We start from the raw sequence: 20,693 nt of genomic DNA, 5'->3' as shown, positions 1-20,693 counted from the left end.
CTCCTGCTAAATCCAACAAAGGGTAAAGCAGCCTAGAGGATTCTCCAGGTGTACCCCCTCTTTAGGGGACGCGGTCAGAAGGTCGGAGGTTCGAATCCCCGCAACAGAGTGAGCTCCCGTCGCTCGGTCCCTGCTCCCGCTGACTTAGCAGTTTGAAAGCATGTCAAAGTGCAAGTAGATAAATAGGCACCGCTCTGGCGGGAAGGTAAATGGCGTTTCTGTGCGCTGCTCTGGTTCGCCAGAAGCGGCTTAGTCATGCTGTCCACATGACCCAGAAGCTGTCTGCGGACAAACGCCGGCTCCCTCGGCCAGTAAAGCGAGATGAGCGCTGCAACCCCAGAGTTGGCCACGACTGGACCTAATGGTCAGGAGTCCCTTTACCTTTACCCACTCTTTAGGCACCCCAAGGTGTGGATCAGTTACTCGTCTTCTCATTTACAACAACTTTGCCTGTAAATCAAATAAGCGTGGACCTCCCCAGATGGAGTTTCTGCCTTCTAAAAGTCCTTTATTGCTGCATAATTTCTGAGGCAGGCTGGGCTCTGCTTGTCCCGTTTTAAGCCAAAGGAGATTGGTTCTTAATTTCTAAAAGGAGAGGCTGGTGTGAGGTGCTGAGGGGGGGGGAGCAGGCAGTGGGGGGGGTCCTTGCCTTCCTTTGACCCATTCCCTCTCACCCTTTGGGACCGGCAGTGGTTGCTTAGTGGCAAAGGAAGGACATTCTGTGCATGCTCAAAAGCCTTCCTTTTTTCATAAATATGCCATATATTCCAGGGATGGAGGGGAAAAAACCCCCACAGTTGGAAGGGAATCCTTGGTAACTCTGGAGTGCAATCATAGTCAAAACTTCAGCAAAGGCCTTTTTCTCACATAATAGACCCTCTGTTGCACTTACATAGTCTGACTGAATCGGGGGAATGTCAGCCTGGGATAATAATAATAAAATATAATAATAATAATAATAATAATAATAATAATAATAATAATAATAATAATAATAATAATTTATTTTTTTTTTATTTATACCCCGCCCTTCCCGGTTCAAAAACCGGGCTCAGGGCGGCTGACAACAAATTTAAAACACTTAATTGTAAAAGCAGCATAAATTCCAGTATAAAAACATGAATAACAATAAAATTCAAAATTCTTTATTGGTTTTTAGTTTTTCAAATACCACCTCCTCTCGTGGCTTGAGAGCGTTTAGCTGGGGGGCGGGGAGAATGTGCATGGGGGGCAGCTTTTCAGTGCTAGCCAGACCTGCTTGCGGTTTGTGCCTTTTGAATGTGTATGGGGGGTGGGGGTCGGGGGGGGTTATAAAGGAGGTCATGGAGGCAGGAGAAAAAGTGGAGCGGTCAACATGTCACCAAGGACCACCTCTCTCTCGCAGGGCAAAAATCCCTCTGCCCCCCATCATCCCTGGGGTTGTAGGCAACTCACTTGCACCACGGCTGGGAGGGCAGGACTGGGGATGGCACCCCCCTCTTCCTCTCTACCTTCACTCTGTCTGATTTCTTGTAGGCCATCATCCATCCGGACACTAACGAGACGATTTTCATGCCTTTCAGAATGTCAGGTATGGCCTAACCTCGTAAAGAAGCTCCTTGGATGCATTATGTTCCCCAACTCCCCCCCAAGCAATCCTTAAACAAAAATATATTGTACTGCTCTTTGGATTCCCCCATTTTTATTTTAGGATGCCAAAAAGGCTTTTGTGGGCCTGCAAGCCCCTTACAATTAAAACAAAAACTTTTAAAATTATATATGTACTCTCTCTCTCTCTCTCTCTCTCTCTCTCTCTGTGTGTGTGTGTGTGTATGTGTGTGCTACCCTACTATGATACTGTGCTACCAGAATTTGTCAATTTAAATTAAACATTAAAAAAAAATCTTTGTGCTGAGCGTTCCTGCAGGCCCCCTGCTTCCTGCTGTGCTTATGCAATTTCCACTGGCTTTTGTGGCCCCTGAGACCCCTCCAGATTCATTTTTGCATTGCTTTAGGAAGAATAGGGAGCCTCTGCCTTATGAGAGGAAGGGCAACAGGAAGGTCTCTCTTAGGAAGATGCGGAGCAGCAAAAACAACAAGGGGCCCCCGTTGGTTAGAGCGTGGTGTTGATAATGCCAAGGTTGCAGGTTTGATCCCCGTGTGGGACAGATGCCTCTTCTGGATGATCCTCAGGATCCCTTCCAACTTGACAATTCTGTGATTCTTGCGGCACTTTGAAGACTAGGAAATTCATTTTGGCATAAGCTCTCGTGGACTCAAGCCCACTTTGTCAGACGCGAAAGTGATGAAGTGGACTTCAGCCCACAAAACCTTATGCTGCAATAAATTTGTTAGTCTTTAAGATGCTGAGAGTCACTTTGTTGTCTTAAGATGGTACTGGCCATCTTTCCTTTTAAAGGACTTGCATTAAAATAAATGATGTTTCTTTTCGTTTCAAAATTCCTGCCTGATAGGCTGGGGGTGCCTTCTTCACTCCCTCACCGGAGGGTGGTTGTTTTTTTAATTGATTGATTTGACAAGTTAATTGGTTAAATATTGCAGCCCTGCTTAAAGGAATAACTGAGACAAAGCTTCCCCAAAAGTGTTTGGGTGGACCTTACCTGCTCGGCAGCCCCGTGGGTGAGCCCTGGAAGTTTTCTTTCTCCCCCAGAGCCAAGCGCTGCATTGAGTGCGTGACCAGCTGGGATTGGCTTGCAAGAGCCACCGCAAATAGCAGCTCCCTCGATTCAGACTCTCGCCTCCCCACTGGCATTGCATCCCTCAGGGAGGAACGTAGTTTTGCTCATGGCACGTCAGATTTAACTCCTCTGCAAGTGTTCACACATGTGATGAGACCTAGAATCATAGAATCATAGAATCATAGAGTTGGAAGAGACCACAAGGGCCATCGAGTCCAACCCCCTGCCAAGCAGGAAACACCATCAGAGCACTCCTGACATATGGTTGTCAAGCCTCTGCTTAAAGACCTCCAAAGAGGGGGCTCCACCACACTCCTTGGCAGCAAATTCCACTGTCAAACAGCTCTTACTGTCAGGAAGTTCTTCCTAATGTTTAGGTGGAATCTTCTTTCTTGTAGTTTGGATCCATTGCTCCGTGTCCGCTTCTCTGGAGCAGCAGAAAACAACCTTTCTCCCTCCTCTATGTGACATCCTTTTATATATTTGAACATGGCTACCATATCACCCCTTAACCTCCTTTTCTCCAGGCTAAACATGCCCAGCTCCCTTAACCGTTCCTCATAAGGCATCGTTTCCAGGCCTTTGACCATTTTGGTTGCCCTCTTCTGGACACGTTCCAGTTTGTCAGTGTCCTTCTTGAACTGTGGTGCCCAGAACTGGACACAGTACTCCAGGTGAGGTCTGACCAGAGCAGAATACAGTGGCACTATTACTTCCCTTGATCTAGGTGCTATACTCCTATTGATGAGGCCCAGAATTGCATTGGCTTTTTTAGCTGCCGCGTCACACTGTTGGCTCATGTCAAGTTTGTGGTCAACCAAGACTCCTAGATCCTTTTCACATGTACTGCTCTCAAGCCAGGTGTCACCCATCTTGTATTTGTGCCTCTCATTTTTTTTGCCCAAGTGCAATACTTTACATTTCTCCCTGTTAAAATTCATCTTGTTTGTTTTGGCCTAGTTTTCTAATCTGTCAAGGTCGTTTTGAAGTGTGATCCTGTCCTCTGGGGTGTTAGCCACCCCTCCCAGTTTGGTGTCATCTGCAAATTTGGTCAGGATGCCCTTGAGTCCATCATCCAAGTCGTTGATAAAGATGTTGAATGAGACCGGGCCCAAGACAGAACCCTGTGGCACCCCACTAGTCACTCTTCTCCAGGATGAAGAGGAACCATTGATGAGCACCCTTTGGGTTCGGTCAGTCAGCCAGTTACAAATCCACTGAGTGGTAGCATAGTCAAGACCGCATTTTACCAGCTTCTTTACAAGAATATCATGGGGCACCTTGTCAAATGCCTTGCTGAAATCAAGGTAGGCTATATCCACTGAGTTCCCTTCATCTACCAGGCTTGTAATTCTGTCAAAAAACGAGATCAGGTTAGTCTGACATGACTTATTTTTCAGAAATCCATGCTGACTATTGGTGATCACAGCATTCCTTTCTAGGTGCTCACAGACTGTTTTCTTAATGATCTGCTCCAGAATCTTCCCTGGTATTGATGTCAGACTGACTGGGCGGTAATTATTTGGGTCCTCTCTTTTCCCCTTTTTGAAAATAGGGACAACATTTGCCCTCCTCCAGTCTGCCGGGACTTCGCCTGTTCTCCAGGAATTCTCAAAGATGACTGCCAGTGGTTCTGAGATCACATCTGCCAGTTCTTTTAATACTCTTGGATGCAGTTCATCTGGTCCTGGAGACTTGAATACATCTAAACTAGCCAAGTATTCTTGTACTATCTCCTTAGTTATTCTGGGCTGTGTTTCCTTTGCTGAATCATTTGCTCCAAATTCTTCAGGTCGGGCATTGTTTTCTTTATCGGAGAAGACTGAGGCAAAGAAGGCATTGAGGAGTTCAGCCCTTTCTGTGTCCCCTGTTTGCATTTCACCATCTTCTCCTCTGAGTGACCCCACTGTTTCTTTGTTCTTCCTTTTGCTACGGACATACCCATAAAAGCCTTTTTTGTTGCTTTTATTTATTTTTTTCATAAAATTTTTATTAGTTTTACAAAATTTTTAGAAAACAAACAAACACTTAAAAAGACAAACATACACGTATAATTTCATAACATATTTTCATAAACCTCTTTTCTAGGACTTCCCCATACCCCCCCTTTCTGCATCCCAATGTCCATAATTTTATAGCAACTCCCAATTGTTACTTTCCAACCTCTGTCATCTTAGTCCTCTCTATATTCTGATCTTATATCACTGTATCCCTTTATTTCTAAGAACCACAACACTTTAACATTCATTAAGTTTATAATAGTCCTTAAGATAACTTTTAAATTTTCTCCATTCTTCTTCCACCGTCTCTTTTCGTTGGTCGCGGATTCTGCCTGTCATCTCGGCCAATGTCATATAGTCCATCACTTTCATCTGCCATTCTTCCAGAGTGGGTAGATCTTGTGTCTTCCAATACTTCGCGATAAGTATTCTTGCTGCTGTTGTAGCATACATAAAAAAAGTTCTATCCCTCTTTGACACCAATTGGCCGACAATGCCCAAGAGAAAGGCCTCTGGTTTTTTAGGAAAAGTACATTTAAGTACCTTTTTCATTTCATTATAGATCATTTCCCAGAAAGCCTTAATCTTTGGGCATGTCCACCAAAGGTGGTAAAAGGTACCTTCAGTCTCTTTACATTTCCAACATTTGTTATCGGGCAAATGATAAATTTTTGCCAGCTTGACTGGGGTCATGTACCACCTATAGACCATTTTCATAATATTTTCCTTTAAGGCATTACATGCCGTGAATTTGATACCGGTGTTCCATAACCATTCCCAGTCAGCTGACATAATGTTATGACCAACATCCTGTGCCCACTTAATCATAGCCGATTTGACTGTTTCATCCTGTGTATTCCATTTCAGCAACAAGTTATACATTCTGGATAAATTCTTAGTATTGGGTTCTAACAATTCAGTCTCTAGTTTTGATTTTTCCATCTGAAAGCCAATTTTCCTGTCCTGTTTGAAAAACTCCATTATTTGATGGTATTGAAACCAATTTTGTACTTTATGTTTCAATTTCTCATGACTTTGTAATTTCAACTTGTCTCCATCCTGTTCCAAAATTTCCCAATACTTCGGCCATCCGACCTCCATATTGAGTTTCTTCACTGCCTTGGCCTCCACTGGTGACACCCATCTAGGGGTTTTGTTTTCCAACAGATCTTTATATCTTATCCAAACATTGAACAATGCTTTTCTAACAATGTGATTTTTAAAGGCACTATGCAGCTTGATTTTGTCATACCATAGATATGCATGCCAACCAAAAGCATTGTTGAAACCTTCCAGATCTAAAATGTCTGTATTCTCGAGGAGCATCCATTCTTTCAGCCAGCAAAAAGCTGCTGCCTCATAGTACAATTTTAAGTCCGGCAGGGCAAAACCCCCTCTTTCTTTAGCGTCTGTCAATATTTTAAATTTAATCCTGGGCTTTTTGCCCTGCCAGACAAATTTCGAAATATCTTTCTGCCACCTCTTGAAACATTCCATCTTGTCAAGAATCTGCAAGGTCTGAAACAAGAATAACATTCTAGGCAATACATTCATTTTAATCACTGCAATTCGGCCTAACATTGACAATTTCAAATTTGACCATATTTCTAGATCTTTTTTAATCTCTGACCAACATTTTTCATAGTTATCCTTATACAAATTCGCATTTTTGGATGTCAGATAGACCCCTAGGTATTTCACCTTCTTGACCACCGTCAACCCTGTCTCCTCTTGGAATTTCTCTTTTTCCATATCTGTTAAATTTTTCCCTAAAACTTTGGTTTTTTGCTTATTCAACTTAAATCCAGCTACCTGGCCAAACTGTTGGATTATTTCCAGGACCTTTTTTGTACTAGTGTTTGGCTCTTGCAAAGTCAATACTAGGTCATCTGCAAATGCTCTTAACTTATACTGTTTAACTCCGACCTGCACTCCTTTAACCTGCTGGTCATTCCTAATCATATTCAGCAACACCTCCAGAACTGAAATGAAGAGTAATGGGGAAATTGGGCACCCCTGTCGTGTTCCTTTTTCTATCTTAAGTTCCTCAGTTACTACATTATTTACAATCAATTTAGCTTTTTGTTCAGAATATATTGCAGCCATACCATTCTCAAAACCTTGGCCTACCCCCATCCCGTGAAGATTCTTTATCATAAAGCTCCAAGAGATATTGTCAAAGGCTTTCTCCGCGTCCACAAAAATCAGTACTGCTTTAGTATTTATATTCACCTCTAGCTTTTCCAAAATGTCTATTATATTCCTTACATTGTCTGCTAGGTGTCTTTTTGGGAGAAAGCCTGCTTGGTTCGTATGAATCTTCTCCATCAGCACTTTTTAAAATCTTTTTGCCAAAATGTCTGCAAAAATTTTGTAATCCACATTAAGTAATGATATTGGGCGGTAGTTCTTCAGTTGAGTCTTTTCAGTCTCTGTCTTTGGTATGAGCGAAATATATGCTTCTTTCCACGATTCAGGTGCCTTTTTTCCCTCAAGGATCTCATTACAGACTTCTTTTAGTGGTTGAATCAACCATTCCTTCAGCGATTTGTAGTATCTTGAAGTCAGTCCATCTGGTCCTGGAGATTTGCCCAGTTGCATATTCTGAATGGCAGCCTCTATCTCTTGTTCTGTTATTCTCTGGTTCAGATCCATCTTGCTTTGATGAGAGATTTTTTGTAATCCATATTTATCAAGGAATTTGTCTATATCTTCTTCATTTTGCGGGCCTTGAGTATAAAGTTTTTTAAAATAACTCAAGAAGCAATTTCTAATTTCATTGGGTTTAGATATATTCTTTCCATCCACTTCTAGGCTTGTAACTGTATTTAGTTTCTGCCTTTTCTTCAATTGCCATGCCAGAAGTTTGCCACATTTATTTGCTGATTCAAATGTCTTTTGTTTCGTCTGCTTTATCTTCCATTCAATCTCTTGGTTCATCAATTCCATATATTGTGTTTGATATAACTTAATCTCTCTTAAAATCTCCTGGGACTTTGGTTTTGCTCTTAATTTTTTCTCTCCTTCCTTTATCTTTTCCAAAATCTTTTCTTTTTTCTCATTTTGTTTTTTCCTCTTTATTGAGTTTTGTTGAATCAAGAAACCTCGCATCACCGCTTTGCTTGCGTCCCAGATCACTCTTTTCTCCACGTCGGCCCTCAAATTTATTTCAAAATAGTCTTTTAAAGTTTTTTGTTTTTTTTTTTATAAAATTTTTATTGGTTTTACGAAATTTTTAAAGAACAAACAAACACTTAAGAAGACAAACATACACGTATAATTTCATAACATATTTTCATAAACCTCTTTTCTAAGACTTCCCCATACCCCCCCTTTCTGCATCCCAATGTCCATAATTTTATAGCAACTCCCAATTGTTACTTTCCAACCTTAATCATCTTAGTCATCTCTATATTCTAACCTTATGTCACTGTATCCCTTTGTTCCTAAAAACCAAAACACTCTAACATTCATTAAGTTTATAATAGTCCTTAAGATATCTTTTGAATTTTCTCCATTCTTCTTCCGCTGTCTCTTTTCCTTGATCCCGGATTCTGCCTGTCATCTCTGCCAATGTCATATAGTCCATCACTTTCATCTGCCATTCTTCCAGAGTGGGTAGAACTTGTGTCTTCCAATACTTTGCGATAAGTATTCTTGCTGCTGTTGTAGCGTACATGAAAAAAGCTCTATCCTTCTTTGGCACCAATTGGCCGACAATGCCCAAGAGAAAGGCCTCTGGTTTTTTAGGAAAAGTACATTTAAGTACCTTTTTCATTTCATTATAGATCATTTCCCAGAAAGCCTTAATCTTCGGGCATGTCCACCAAAGGTGGTAGAAGGTACCTTCAGTCTCTTTGCATTTCCAACATTTGTTATCGGGCAAATGATAAATTTTTGCCAGCTTGACTGGGGTCATGTACCACCTGTATACCATTTTCATAATGTTTTCCTTTAAGGCATTACATGCCGTAAATTTGATACCGGTGTTCCATAACCATTCCCAGTCATCTGACATAATGTTATGACCAACATCCTGTGCCCACTTAATCATGGCTGATTTGACTGTTTCCTCCTGTGTATTCCACTTCAGCAACAAGTTATACATTCTAGATAAATTCTTAGTGGTAGGTTCTAACAATTCGGTTTCTAATTTTGATTTTTCCACCTGGAAGCCGACTTTCCTGTCCTGTTTAAAAAATTCCATTATTTGACGGTATTGAAACCAATTTTCCACTTTATGTTTCAATTTCTCCTGGCTTTGTAATTTGAACTTATCTCCATCCTGTTCTAAGATTTCCCAATACTTCGGCCATCCGACCTCCATATTGAGTTTTTTCACAGCATTAGCCTCCACTGGTGACACCCATCTAGGGGTTTTATTTTCCAATAGATCTTTATATCTTATCCAAACATTAAACAATGCTTTTCTGACAATGTGATTTTTGAAGGCACTGTTAACTTTATCATACCAAAGATATGCATGCCAACCAAAAGCGTTATTGAAACCTTCCAGATCCAAGATGTCTGTATTCTCGAGGAGCATCCATTCTTTGAGCCAGCAAAAAGCTGCTGCCTCATAATACAATTTTAGGTCCGGCAGGGCAAAACCCCCTCTTTCTTTAGCATCTGTCAGTATTTTAAATTTAATTCGGGGCTTTTTGCCCTGCCAGACAAATTTCGAAATATCTTTGTGCCACCTCTTAAAACATTCCATCTTGTCAATAATCTGCAAGGTCTGAAACAAAAATAGCATTCTAGGCAATACATTCATTTTAATTACTGCAATTCGGCCTAACATTGACAGTTTCAAATTTGACCATATTTCTAAGTCTTTTTTAATTTCTGACCAACATTTCTCATAGTTGTCCTTATACAAATTCTGATTCTTGGATGTTAGATAAACCCCTAGATATTTGACCTTTTTGACCACAGTCAAACCTGTTTCCTCTTGAAATTTCTCCTTTTCCATATCTGTTAGGTTTTTCCCTAAAACTTTGGTTTTTAGCTTGTTCAACTTAAATCCAGCTACCTGGCCAAACTGTTGTATTATTTCTAATACCTTTTTCGTACTAGTGTTTGGCTCTTGCAAAGTCAATACTAAGTCATCTGCGAACGCTCTTAACTTGTAATGTTTAGCTCCGACCTGCACACCTTTAACCTGCTGGTCATTTCTTATCATATTCAGCAAGACCTCCAGAACTGTAATAAAGAGTAATGGGGAAATCGGGCACCCCTGTCGTGTTCCTTTTTCTATCTTAAGCTCCTCAGTCACCACATTATTTACAATCAGTTTGGCCTTTTGTTCAGAGTATATTGCAGCCATACCATTCTCAAAACCCCGACCTACCCCCATCCTATGCAGATTCTTCTTCATAAAACTCCAAGAAATATTGTCAAAGGCTTTCTCCGCGTCCACAAATATCAATACTGCTTTAGTATTTATATTCACCTCTAGCTTTTCCAGAATGTCTATAACATTCCTTACATTGTCCGCCAGGTGTCTTTTAGGGAGAAAGCCTGCTTGGTCCTTATGAATCATCTCCATCAAAACTCTTTTGAGTCTTTTTGCCAAAACGTCTGCAAAAATTTTGTAATCCACGTTGAGCAATGATATTGGGCGGTAGTTCTTGAGTTGGGTCTTTTCAGTCTCTGACTTTGGTATAAGTGAAATGTATGCCTCTTTCCACGATTCAGGTGCCCTTTTTCCTTCAAGGATCTCATTACAAACTTCTCTTAATGGTTGAATCAACCATTCCTTCAGCGATTTGTAGTATCTAGAAGTCAATCCATCTGGTCCCGGAGATTTGCCCAGTTGCATATTCTGAATGGCAGCCTCTATCTCTTGTTCTGAGATTCTCTGGTTCAAGTCCATCTTACTTTGCTGAGAGATGTTTTGTAATCCATATCTTCCAAGGAATTTGTCTATATCTTCTTCATTTTGCGGGCCTTGAGTATAGAGTTTTTTGAAATAACTTAAAAAGCAATTTCTAATTTCATTAGGTTTAGATATGTTCTTTCCATCCACCTCTAGACTTGTAACTGTATTTAGTTTCTGCCTTTTCTTCAATTGCCATGCCAAAAGTTTACCACATTTATTTGCTGATTCAAAAGTTTTTTGCCTCATTTGCTTTATCTTCCATTCAATCTCTTGGTTCATCAATTCCATATATTGGGTTTGATATAACTTGATCTCTCTTAAAATGTCCTGAGACTTTGGTTTTGTTCTTAATTTCCTCTCTCCTTCCTTTATCATTTCCAAGATCTTCTCTTTTTTCTCATTTTGTTTTTTCCTCTTTATTGAATTTTGTTGAATCAAAAATCCTCTCATAACCGCTTTACTTGCATCCCAGATCACTCTTTTCTCCACGTCGGTCCTCAAATTTATTTCAAAATAGTCTTTTAGGGTCTTTTGGGCCTTCGTGAGAATCTCCTTATCTCGAAAGAGGGTGTCATTCATTCTCCATCTAAATTGACCAGTTATTGTGGGTTTCATCTCCATCTTCACGGCGTTATGGTCGGAGCAAGTTTTTGGGCAGATTTCCACTTTCTTAATCTTTGGAGCCAGTCCACTAGTAACCCAGATTTGGTCAATTCTGGTCCAGGTCATCATTGCTTGGGAGAAAAAGGTTCCCTCTCTCTCCAGAGGGTTCCTTGTTCTCCAAATGTCTATCAAGTCCATATTTTCTGTCATTTCGAAAAAAGTCTTAGGGAGTCTCCCTTCTTTAGTGACTGTTAGTCTTTGTGCCTTGTCCATATTAGTGGAGACCACGCCATTCATGTCTCCCATGATTATCATATTGTAATCCAAATAGTCCGTCAAGGTTTCATGAAGTCTCTTAAAGAAGTCAGATTTGCCTTCATTTGGTGCATAAATTCCAACAACTAAGAATTTTTCTCCATGTACTTGTATCTCCACAGCCAGATATCGCCCTTGTTCATCTTTGAATATCATTTTTGGAGCCCATTTCTCCTTCACATATATTACAACTCCTCTCTTCTTAACTTTATCTGATGAAATAAATTCTTGTCCTAGCCTTTTATTTGAAAGTAATCTCCTATGGGCTCTGGTTATGTGAGTTTCTTGTAAGCATATCAAGTCCAATTGTTCTTTATTCAATATATGAAATACTTGTCTTCTCTTCAAAGGCCCATTGAGCCCATTACAATTCCAACTAAGGAATTGCAGAGCCATCTTGTTATTTTCTTAAGACTCCTCCAACAGCTCCAAGTTGTTGCTCTTCTTCTGATGGTAATGATTTTTGTCCAGGCAAGAGATTCAAGATGTCCAATGCTCTCCTCTGTTCTGCAAGTACGTCCACAGTCCCCTTCTGTAAATCCTCCTGGTATCTTGCCAAAAATTTGTCTTTGTCTTGAATTGTCTTTATTTTCACTTTCTTTGCCTTGTAGTCAAATGACAGTCCTTGTGGGAACTCCCACCTAAAGCGAATAGTGTTCTTCTTTAACAAGAGAACCAAGTCCTTGTAAAAGTTTCTTAAGTCCAAAATGTATTTTGGGATGTCTTTAAAGATCTGTACAGCTGAATTTCCGATTTGCAGGGCCTTTTCGAAGTGTAATCCTAATATTTTGTCTCTTTCTTCCTTGGATCTGAGTGTAATCAAACAGTCTCTCGGTGTCTTTCTATCTTGCTTTTTACCCAATCTGAAGGCAGTCGTGATTTTAAATTCGTCTTCCTCAAGGTCCCAACAATCCAGAAACTCCCGTGTCAAGTATTCCACAAGGCTGTCTCTTTCGTTCTCCGGAATCAGTCTTAATTTTAAATTTCTCTCTTTCCTCTGTAACTCCCACAAGGCCAATGTTACATCATGCTCATAGACCTTCTTGGCAAGGGGCTCTAGCTTCTCCTGTGTCTCTCCGGCAGTGGCTTTGGCCTCCTCGGCAATTTGGCGCGTGGTGGCGTTCTCCTCTACCAATCTATTTATAGATTCTGTATTCTGATTTAATCTTGCTGATATTTCTGTTAATTTTTGTGTGTTCTCTGAAGTCTGTTTTGTCAAAGACTCCAGGGTTTGGTTTATCTTGAGCAAGGCCTCTGTCACAGCTTCCATAGAGACGGCTGCTCCTTTGTCTTGACCTGTTGTTCCTGCTGATCCGGCTGTTACGCCTGAGATTGAACCTCTTTTCTTTGCCTGTTGCAGCTGCAGCTGTTGTTGTTGCTGTTGTTGCTTGATCTTGGCTCTTGTGACTATCTCTTCTTGTGGGCCACTCATGTCAAGGTCAATTCCCACGGGATTTGTTCTCCCTTGGAAAATTCCACTGCCTTAAGCCGTGCCGAACTTTACTTTATCCTCTAGAGGGAGCAAATCAAAATGGCCATAGAGCAAAATTTCCAAGTACCAAAACAAAGGAGACAGTCCAAAAAGTGAGAAAAAGGGAAATTAACACAGTCCAAGCCAATGTTACTAAATACTTATAACTTCAAATTGCCACAGTTGCCCAATTTATGCTGTTTCTTCTTGTGATATACAATAGTCAGGCAGTGTAGAAACTTTGTATCAAAGTATCACTTCACAGGGAAAAGTCAGTTCAGTGTACTAAGAAGGCAGACCGTTTCGTACATTCAAACAGATGAGACAGCAGATGTTTTTTTCCTCCAAATAAGTCATGCAGTTAATGGTCAGATTCGCCTCCCCTCTGCCCTGCTTGCTAGAGGGGAGATCAAAGGTTTAAATGTCCGGTTTAGCTGATCAAAGGACAGATTTAAACGGATGCAGGTTTAAAGTTCCGTTGCTTTCGCTTTCATGCAGTCGGGGGGAGGCAGACTTCCTTTGTTTAAATCTCCCCCGTTTTTAGCCCAATTTTTAAAAATGAAAGAGTCCCGGTTATTTTTCAGTTCTTACTCACGGGGAATCAGTCCGAATTTCTTTTCAGGAAGGAATCGGCGCTCTCCGCTTATGGCGACGCGGCTTCACTTCGCAGGCTGGGTAGCGACTCTCAGCACCGCGCTCACTCCCGATGTCGATCCGTAGCCTTTAAAAAGGCTCTTTCACGGTACCGGGGGGCGCAAAGGTGCCCACCGAGTCTCCTTGTTCTCAGGCTTCAGCGCCTGGGATTTTAGGGGCCCCCCGCTTGCCGTAGCGGGTAAGACCCGAACTTGCGAAGCAGTCCTTCTCCGGAGCTCGGAGCTAGGACCGCCATTAAGCGCTGGCACCGACCGGAAGTCTAGTCTTTTAAAGTTTTTTGGGCCTTCATAAGGATCTCCTTGTCTCGAAAGAGGGTGTCATTCATTCTCCATCTAAATTGACCAGTTGTTGTAAGTTTCATCTCCATCCTCACGGCGTTATGGTCGGAGCAAGTTTTTGGGCAGATTTCTACCTTCTTAATCTTTGGAGCCATGCCACTAGTAATCCAAATTTGGTCGATTCTGGTCCAGGTCATCATTGCTTGGGAGAAAAAGGTTCCCTCTCTCTCCAGAGGGTTCCTTGTTCTCCATATATCTATCAAGTCCATGTTTTCCGTCATTTCAAAAAAGGTCCTAGGAAGTCTCCCTTCCTTGGTAACTGTTAGTCTTTGTGCCTTGTCCATGTTAGTGGAGACCACACCATTCATGTCTCCCATGATTATCATATTGTAATCCAAATAGTCCGTCAGGGTTTCATGAAGTCTCTTGAAGAAGTCAGATTTACCTTCATTTGGTGCATAGATTCCGACAACTAAAAGTTTTTCTCCTTGTACTTGTATCTCCACTGCCAGATATCTCCCTTGCTCATCTTTAAACATCATTTTTGGGGCCCATTTCTCTTTCACATATATCACAACTCCTCTTTTTTTAACTTTATCTGATGAAATAAATTCTTGTCCTAATCTTTTATTTATAAGTAATCTCCTGTGGGCTCTAGTTATATGAGTTTCTTGTAGACATATCAAGTCCAGTTGTTCTCTGTTCAAAATATGAAATACTTGTCTTCTCTTCAAAGGCCCATTGAGCCCATTACAATTCCAGCTAAGGAATTGCAGAGCCATCTTGTTATTTTTCTGACACTCCTCCAACAGCTCCAAGTTGTTGCTCTTCTTCTGATGGTGGTAGTTTTTGTCCAAGCGAAAAATTCAGAATGTCTAATTCTCTCCTCTGTTCTGCAATTGGGTCCACAGTCCCCTTCTGCAGGTCCTCCTGATTTCTTCCCAAAAATTTGTCTTTGTCTTGAATTGTCTTTATTTTCACCTTCTTTCCGTTGTAATCAAAAGACAGTCCTTGTGGGAATTCCCACCTGAAGCGGATGGAGTTTTTCTTTAACAGAAGAACTAAATCCTTGTAGAAGTTTCTTAAGTCCAAGATATATTTTGGGATGTCTTTGAAGATCTGTACAGCTGAGTTTCCAATTTGCAGGGCCTTTTCAAAGTGTAGTCCTAATATTTTGTCTCTTTCCTCCTTTGATCTAAATGTAATCAGGCAGTCTCTCGGGGTCTTTCTGTCCTGCTTTTTGCCCAGTCTAAAAGCTGTTGTAATTTTAAATTCGTCTTCCTCCAGGTCCCAGCAGTCAACAAACTCCCGTGTCAGGTATTCCGCAAGGTTGTCTCTTTCATTCTCTGGAATCAATCTCAATTTCAAATTTCTCTCTTTTCTCTGTAATTCCCACAGGGCCAAAGTTGCGTCATGCTCATGAACCTTCTTAGCAATCGGCTCTAAATTCCCTTGTGTCTCTCCAGCAATGGCTTTCGCTTCTTCGGCAATTTTACGTGTGGTAGAATTTTCCTCTACCAATTTATTTATAGATTCTGTATTCTGGTTTAGCCTTACTGATATTTCTGTTAATTTTTGTGTATTTTCTGAAGTCTGTTTTGTCAGAGACTCCAGAGATTGATTTATCTTGAGCAGGGCTTCTGTCACGGCTTCCATAGAAACAGCTGTCCCTTTTTCTTGTCCTGTTGTTCCTGCAAGTCCGGCAGTTACGCCTGAGATTGAACCTCTTTTCTTTGTCTGTTGCTGCTGCAGCTGTTGTTGTTGTTGTTGCTTGGTCTTGGCTCTTGTGACTATCTCTTCTTGTGAGCCACTCATGTCAAGGTCGTTTCCCACGGGAGCTGTTCCCCGCTGGAAAATTCCACTGTCTTAGGCCGTACCAACCTTTACTTTACCCTCTAGGGGGAGCAAGTCAAAATGGCCAAAAATAAAATGTCCAAATACAGAGACAAAGGGAATATCCAAAGATGTAGAGAAATTAACACAATTAAAGCAAGTATAGCTGGAGGCTTGTAGCTGCAAATTGCCACAGTTTCCCAGTAGATACTGTTTCGTATTACTCTGATATACTGTGGCCAAACAATACAGAAACTTTGTGTCGCAGTGTAACTTTTACAGGAAAAAGTCAGTTCAGTGTCCTATTGTCCTATAAGGCAGACCGTTTCGTGCTCTTAAATAACTGAGGCAGTGGAGGATTTTTCTTTTAAATAAATCATGCAGTTACCAAAGTCTCTTTCACCTCCCCTCTGCCCTGCTAGCTAGAGGGGAGATCTAAGGTCCAAATGTCAGGTTTAGTTAAATAAGATCAAAGTTTTAACGGATGCAGCTTAAAATTCCGTTGCTTTCGCTTTCATGCAGTCGGGGGGAGGCAGACTTCCTTGATTTTAACCTCCCCGCTTTCAGCCAGTTTTTCAAATTTTAAAGGGTCCCAATTCTTTTTCTGCTCTTACTCACGGGAATTCAGTCCAGATTTTCTTTTCAGGAAGAAATCGGTGCTCTCCGCTTATGGCGACGCGGCTTCACTCCGCAGGCTGGGTAGCGACTCTCAGCACCGCGCTCACTCCCGATGCCGCTCCGGAGCCTTTAAAAAGGCTCTTTCACAGTACCGGGGGGCGCAAAGGTGCCCACCGAATCTCCTTGCTCTCAGGCTTCCGCGCCTGAGATTTTAAGGGTCCCCCGCTCGCCGTAGCGGGTAAGACCCGAACTTGCGGAGCAGTCCTTCTCCGGAGCTCGGAGGGAGGACCGCCATTAAGCGCTGGCACCGACCGGAAGTCGCCTTTTTTGTTGCTTTTAACCTCTCTAGCAAGCCTGAGTTCATTCTGTGCTTTAGCTTTTCTGACTTTGTGTCTACACGTGCTGGCTATTTGTTTGAATTCCTCTTTGGTGGTTTCCCCCCTTTTCCATTTTTTGTACACATCCTTTTTTAATCTTAACTCAGTTAAAAGTTCTTTAGATAGCCACCCTGGCTTCTTTAGGCACCTTCCATGTTTCCGTCTCATTGGTATTGCCTGACGTTGTGCTTTTACTATCTCCCTCTTAACAAACTCCCAGCCATCATGAACTCCCTTTCCTTTTAGTATTACTGTCCATGGGATCTCACCCAGCACTTCCCTAAGTTTTATGAAGTCGGCTTTCTTAAAGTCAAGAAATTGAGTCCTAGTATACTTGGCTGCTCCTTTCCGCTGTATAGTAAACTTCAGAAGAGCATGATCACTCGCGCCTAATGATCCTTCCACTTCTACCCCACTAACCAGGTCATCAACATTGGTTAGGACCAGATCTAAAATGGCTGTTCCTCTTGTTGCTTCTCCCACTTTCTGGACAATGAAGTTGTCTGCAAGGCCAGTGAGGAATCTGTTTGACCTTATGCTCTTGGCTGAGTTTGACATCCAACAAATATCCGGGTAATTGAAGTCCCCCATTACTACTATCTCCCTTCCTTTTGCATGCTTGGCCATCTGTTCCAGGAAGGCATCATCTATGTCCTCCGTTTGGCTTGGGGATCTATAGTAAACTCCCACAATGAGGTCTCTGTTATTCTTCTCTTCCTTAATTTTGACCCAAATGCTCTCACTTTGGCTTTGAGGTTCTAAATCTTGGATCTCTTCACAGGTATACACATCCCTGACATATAACGCCACTCCTCCTCCTTTCTTGTCTGGTCTGTTTCTCCGAAATAGATTGTATCCCCCCATTATTACATTCCAATCGTGGGACTTATCCCACCAGGTTTCAGTGATGCCTATTATGTCATATTTAGTTTGCTGTACCAAGAGCTCAAGCTCATCTTGTTTATTTCCCATGCTTTGCACATTAGTGTACAGACATTGAAGTCCATTAATCATTCCCCCATGTCTCTTATTTAAGGATTTTTTCCTCCCACCACTAGGTCTGCGTGCTGTTTGCTCCATTTGGTCTATGACATTTGGATGATCATCTTCATCAATTGATAGACTCCTACCTTCAGGAGCACTGTCTCCCTCCCCCACATTAGTCAGTTTAAAGCCCTCCTGATGAGGTTTCTGAGATTTTTGGCAAAAACATTTCTCCCAACCGTTGTGAGGTGCAGCCCATCGCTTGCCAGAAGTCCATCTTCAAGAAACTGCAGTCCGTGATCTAAGAATCCAAACCGTTCCTGTTTACACCATTTGCGAAGCCAGCTGTTCACTTCCACTATTTTTCCCTCTCTCCCTGGGCCACGTCGTTCAACTGGGAGGACAGATGAGATGACAATTTGTGCATTTAATTGCTTCAATTTCCTGCCCAGAGCCTCGTAGTCTCCTTTGATCTTCTGGAGGCTATTGCTTGCAGTGTCATTGGTTCCCACATGAACCAAGAGGAAGGGGTATTTGTCAGTGGGTTTTATGATTCCTTGCAGTCGTTCAGTTACATCTTGGATCTTAGCCCCGGGGAGACAGCACACTTCCCGAGACATCTTGTCAGGCCCACAGATCACTGCTTCTGTTCCCCTCAGTAGGGAATCCCCTATCACCACTACACGCCTCCTCTTAGGTTTGGTCGGGGTTCTTCCGTGAGCTGTCCGTTCCAAGTTCGCCTGCACATTCCCTGAGGACTGACTTTGCTGCTCGTCTTCATATACCTGATCGACTGAAATGAGGGAGAGATCCTCAGATGGAGTCTGCTCTTCGTCTTCCATGCTAGGGGAGAGGACCTCAAAGCGATTGTGTATTTCTAAACAATCAGAACGAACCCTGGGCCTCCTACTTCTTTGAGTCACGTTTCTCCATATATCTGGCTCCTGTGTTGATGAACTAGCCTCCTTCTCAGGGGAGTCCCCTGTCTCCTCCTTGGTGTGCTCTGTTGCTTCCAAGAAGAGTTCCAGATCTCTAATTCTTTGGTGCGTAGCTACACGTTCCTCCAGTTGCTGGACTTTGTCTTTTAAGAGGGCAATCGACATGCAATTGCTGCAGGTAAAGCTGCCTGCAACCTTTGGCAAGATGGCAAACATTGCGCAGGAACCGCAGGCGACTGCAGCTGTTCCCTCCCCCTCCATATTGAGAACGTCGTTGGGGTGGCTACAGCGGTCCTCCATCATAAAAAGCGTGAAGACAGGACAAATAACTCCCCCCACAAAAAACCTAGGTCTCCCCCAACAAACGTTTGAGACTAGCGCCCCTAAATCTAAAAGATGGATCAAACTGCGCGCGCCGCTGCCCTGCTACCTCTGATAAGCTCCTCCCACAGCTAATCACCTTCCTCAACAGAAACCCTTCCCCCTCTGACCTTTGCACAGGGAGAACAGCTAATCAGCCACAAAGAAACACACACACACACACACACACACAAGAAAACCCTTTTTGCTCCTTCTTCAACTGCTGCCCTGCTACCTCACCTGTGGTATCATTGCCTCTAGCCTGAGTACCTTACGTATTTTAAGATTTTTATTTTGCCATTTTATGTTGTGAATCACCCTGAGATCTGCAGGGGAAGAGTGGCGTACAAATAATAGTAGCAGTAGCATCCCCTCCAACATTTCTCCAGTGAAAATAGGGACATCCCATTCCATAATGATAATTTTCCTATTTATACCCCACACATCTTACGGGGTTGCCCCAGCCACTCTGGGCAGCTTCCAACATACAGGGCTGCTTTCAGATGGCTCGGGGGTTGCATAACTCCATGCCCCCCAACATTTCTCCCATGGAAACAGGGACGTCCTAAGGAAAAGCGGGACATTCCGGGATCAAATCATAAACCGGGACGGCTGCTCTAAATCAGGGATGTCCCTGGAAAATAAAAACTCTTGGAGGGTCTGTAGTAGTAGTGGTAATAATAATAATAATAATAATAATAATAATAATAATAATAATGTCAGAGTTCAGTAGCAAAGGATGGTGGGCAGAATCCTAATGTCACCTGAGACACAGGAAAAACACAGACACAGTTCTGGACAGGATTGAGGTTTGATGAGGCCCTCAGCTACTGAAGGTAATGGGACCCTTTATATGTCCAGCTGCCTTTTGACAACAACAAATTGTCGCTGTTTTTTTGTGTTGTATATATGGTATATAGTCATTTACAGACCTAAGAGGTATCTCAAGCCATTTGCACATGTTGCCATGCTACCAGTCCATGCAGAATGTCGGTACCCTATATATAGAAAGAAGCGAACCAGTGATTCCTGCCAACCCAGCAGTTCGAAAGCATGTCAAAGTGCAAGTAGATAAATAGGTCCCGCTCCGGCAGGAAGGTAAACGGCGTTTCCGTGCGCTGCTCTGGTTCGCCAGAAGCGGCTTAGTCATGCTGGCCACATGACCCGGAAGCTGTACGCCGGCTCCCTCGGCCAGTAAAGCGAGATGAGCGCTGCAACCCCAGAGTCGGCCACGACTGGACCTAATGGTCAGGGGTCTCTTACCTCTTTACCAGTGATATTTTAGGGAGCAGGCTAGCATGCAGAGGCCCATGACTTACATCATAGGAGCCTACACAACACAAAACACTGTCGCTGTATGTAGGTTTTATTTCATTTGTTTTTTATCTTTATTTTGGAAATGTACATCCAGTTTTTTCCCCTTAAATTTTTTGGTGGCCCCCAAGAGAGTGGGGCCCAAAGCTATACCTTGTTGAGCTTATATGTAAACCCGGCACTGGGTCTGGGGAAGGGTGAGGTCTTTTGTCTCTTTCCTCTGCTCTGCATCTGAGGTATCACTTGCACTAGACTATAAACCTATTTTGGGGTGATGGAGTCTCTCTCTGTATATACTAAAATATGTCCCCCCCCCCCTTCTTCCTGTAGGTTACATTCCTTTTGGGACACCTATTGTGAGTATTTTTGCATCTTCTTGCTCCAACGGT

The 20,693-nt window shown here is 42.4% G+C and overlaps 1 protein-coding gene across 3 annotated transcripts in view; it reads left to right on the top strand.

Annotated features, from left to right (window-relative positions):
- Positions 1 to 20,693, top strand: part of SFXN5 (sideroflexin 5) — a 124,329-nt gene that overhangs the window by 49,702 nt on the left and 53,934 nt on the right. For all 3 annotated transcript variants that reach the window (XR_014011379.1, XM_081207319.1, XM_081207318.1), the window contains 2 exons: positions 1,516 to 1,570; positions 20,635 to 20,660. Coding sequence is in view for 2 of the 3 variants with exons in the window: in XM_081207319.1 (XP_081063445.1) it covers positions 1,516 to 1,570; positions 20,635 to 20,660 (81 nt within the window). In the remaining variant the exon portion in view is untranslated. The remainder of the gene's footprint in view (positions 1 to 1,515; positions 1,571 to 20,634; positions 20,661 to 20,693) is intronic.

Source organism: Podarcis bocagei (assembly GCF_964188305.1).
Source record: "Podarcis bocagei genome assembly, chromosome: 9".
Lineage (NCBI taxonomy): Eukaryota > Metazoa > Chordata > Lepidosauria > Squamata > Lacertidae > Podarcis > Podarcis bocagei.
Note: the sequence above shows the minus strand (reverse complement) of the source record. Positions and strands in the feature narration are given on the sequence as shown.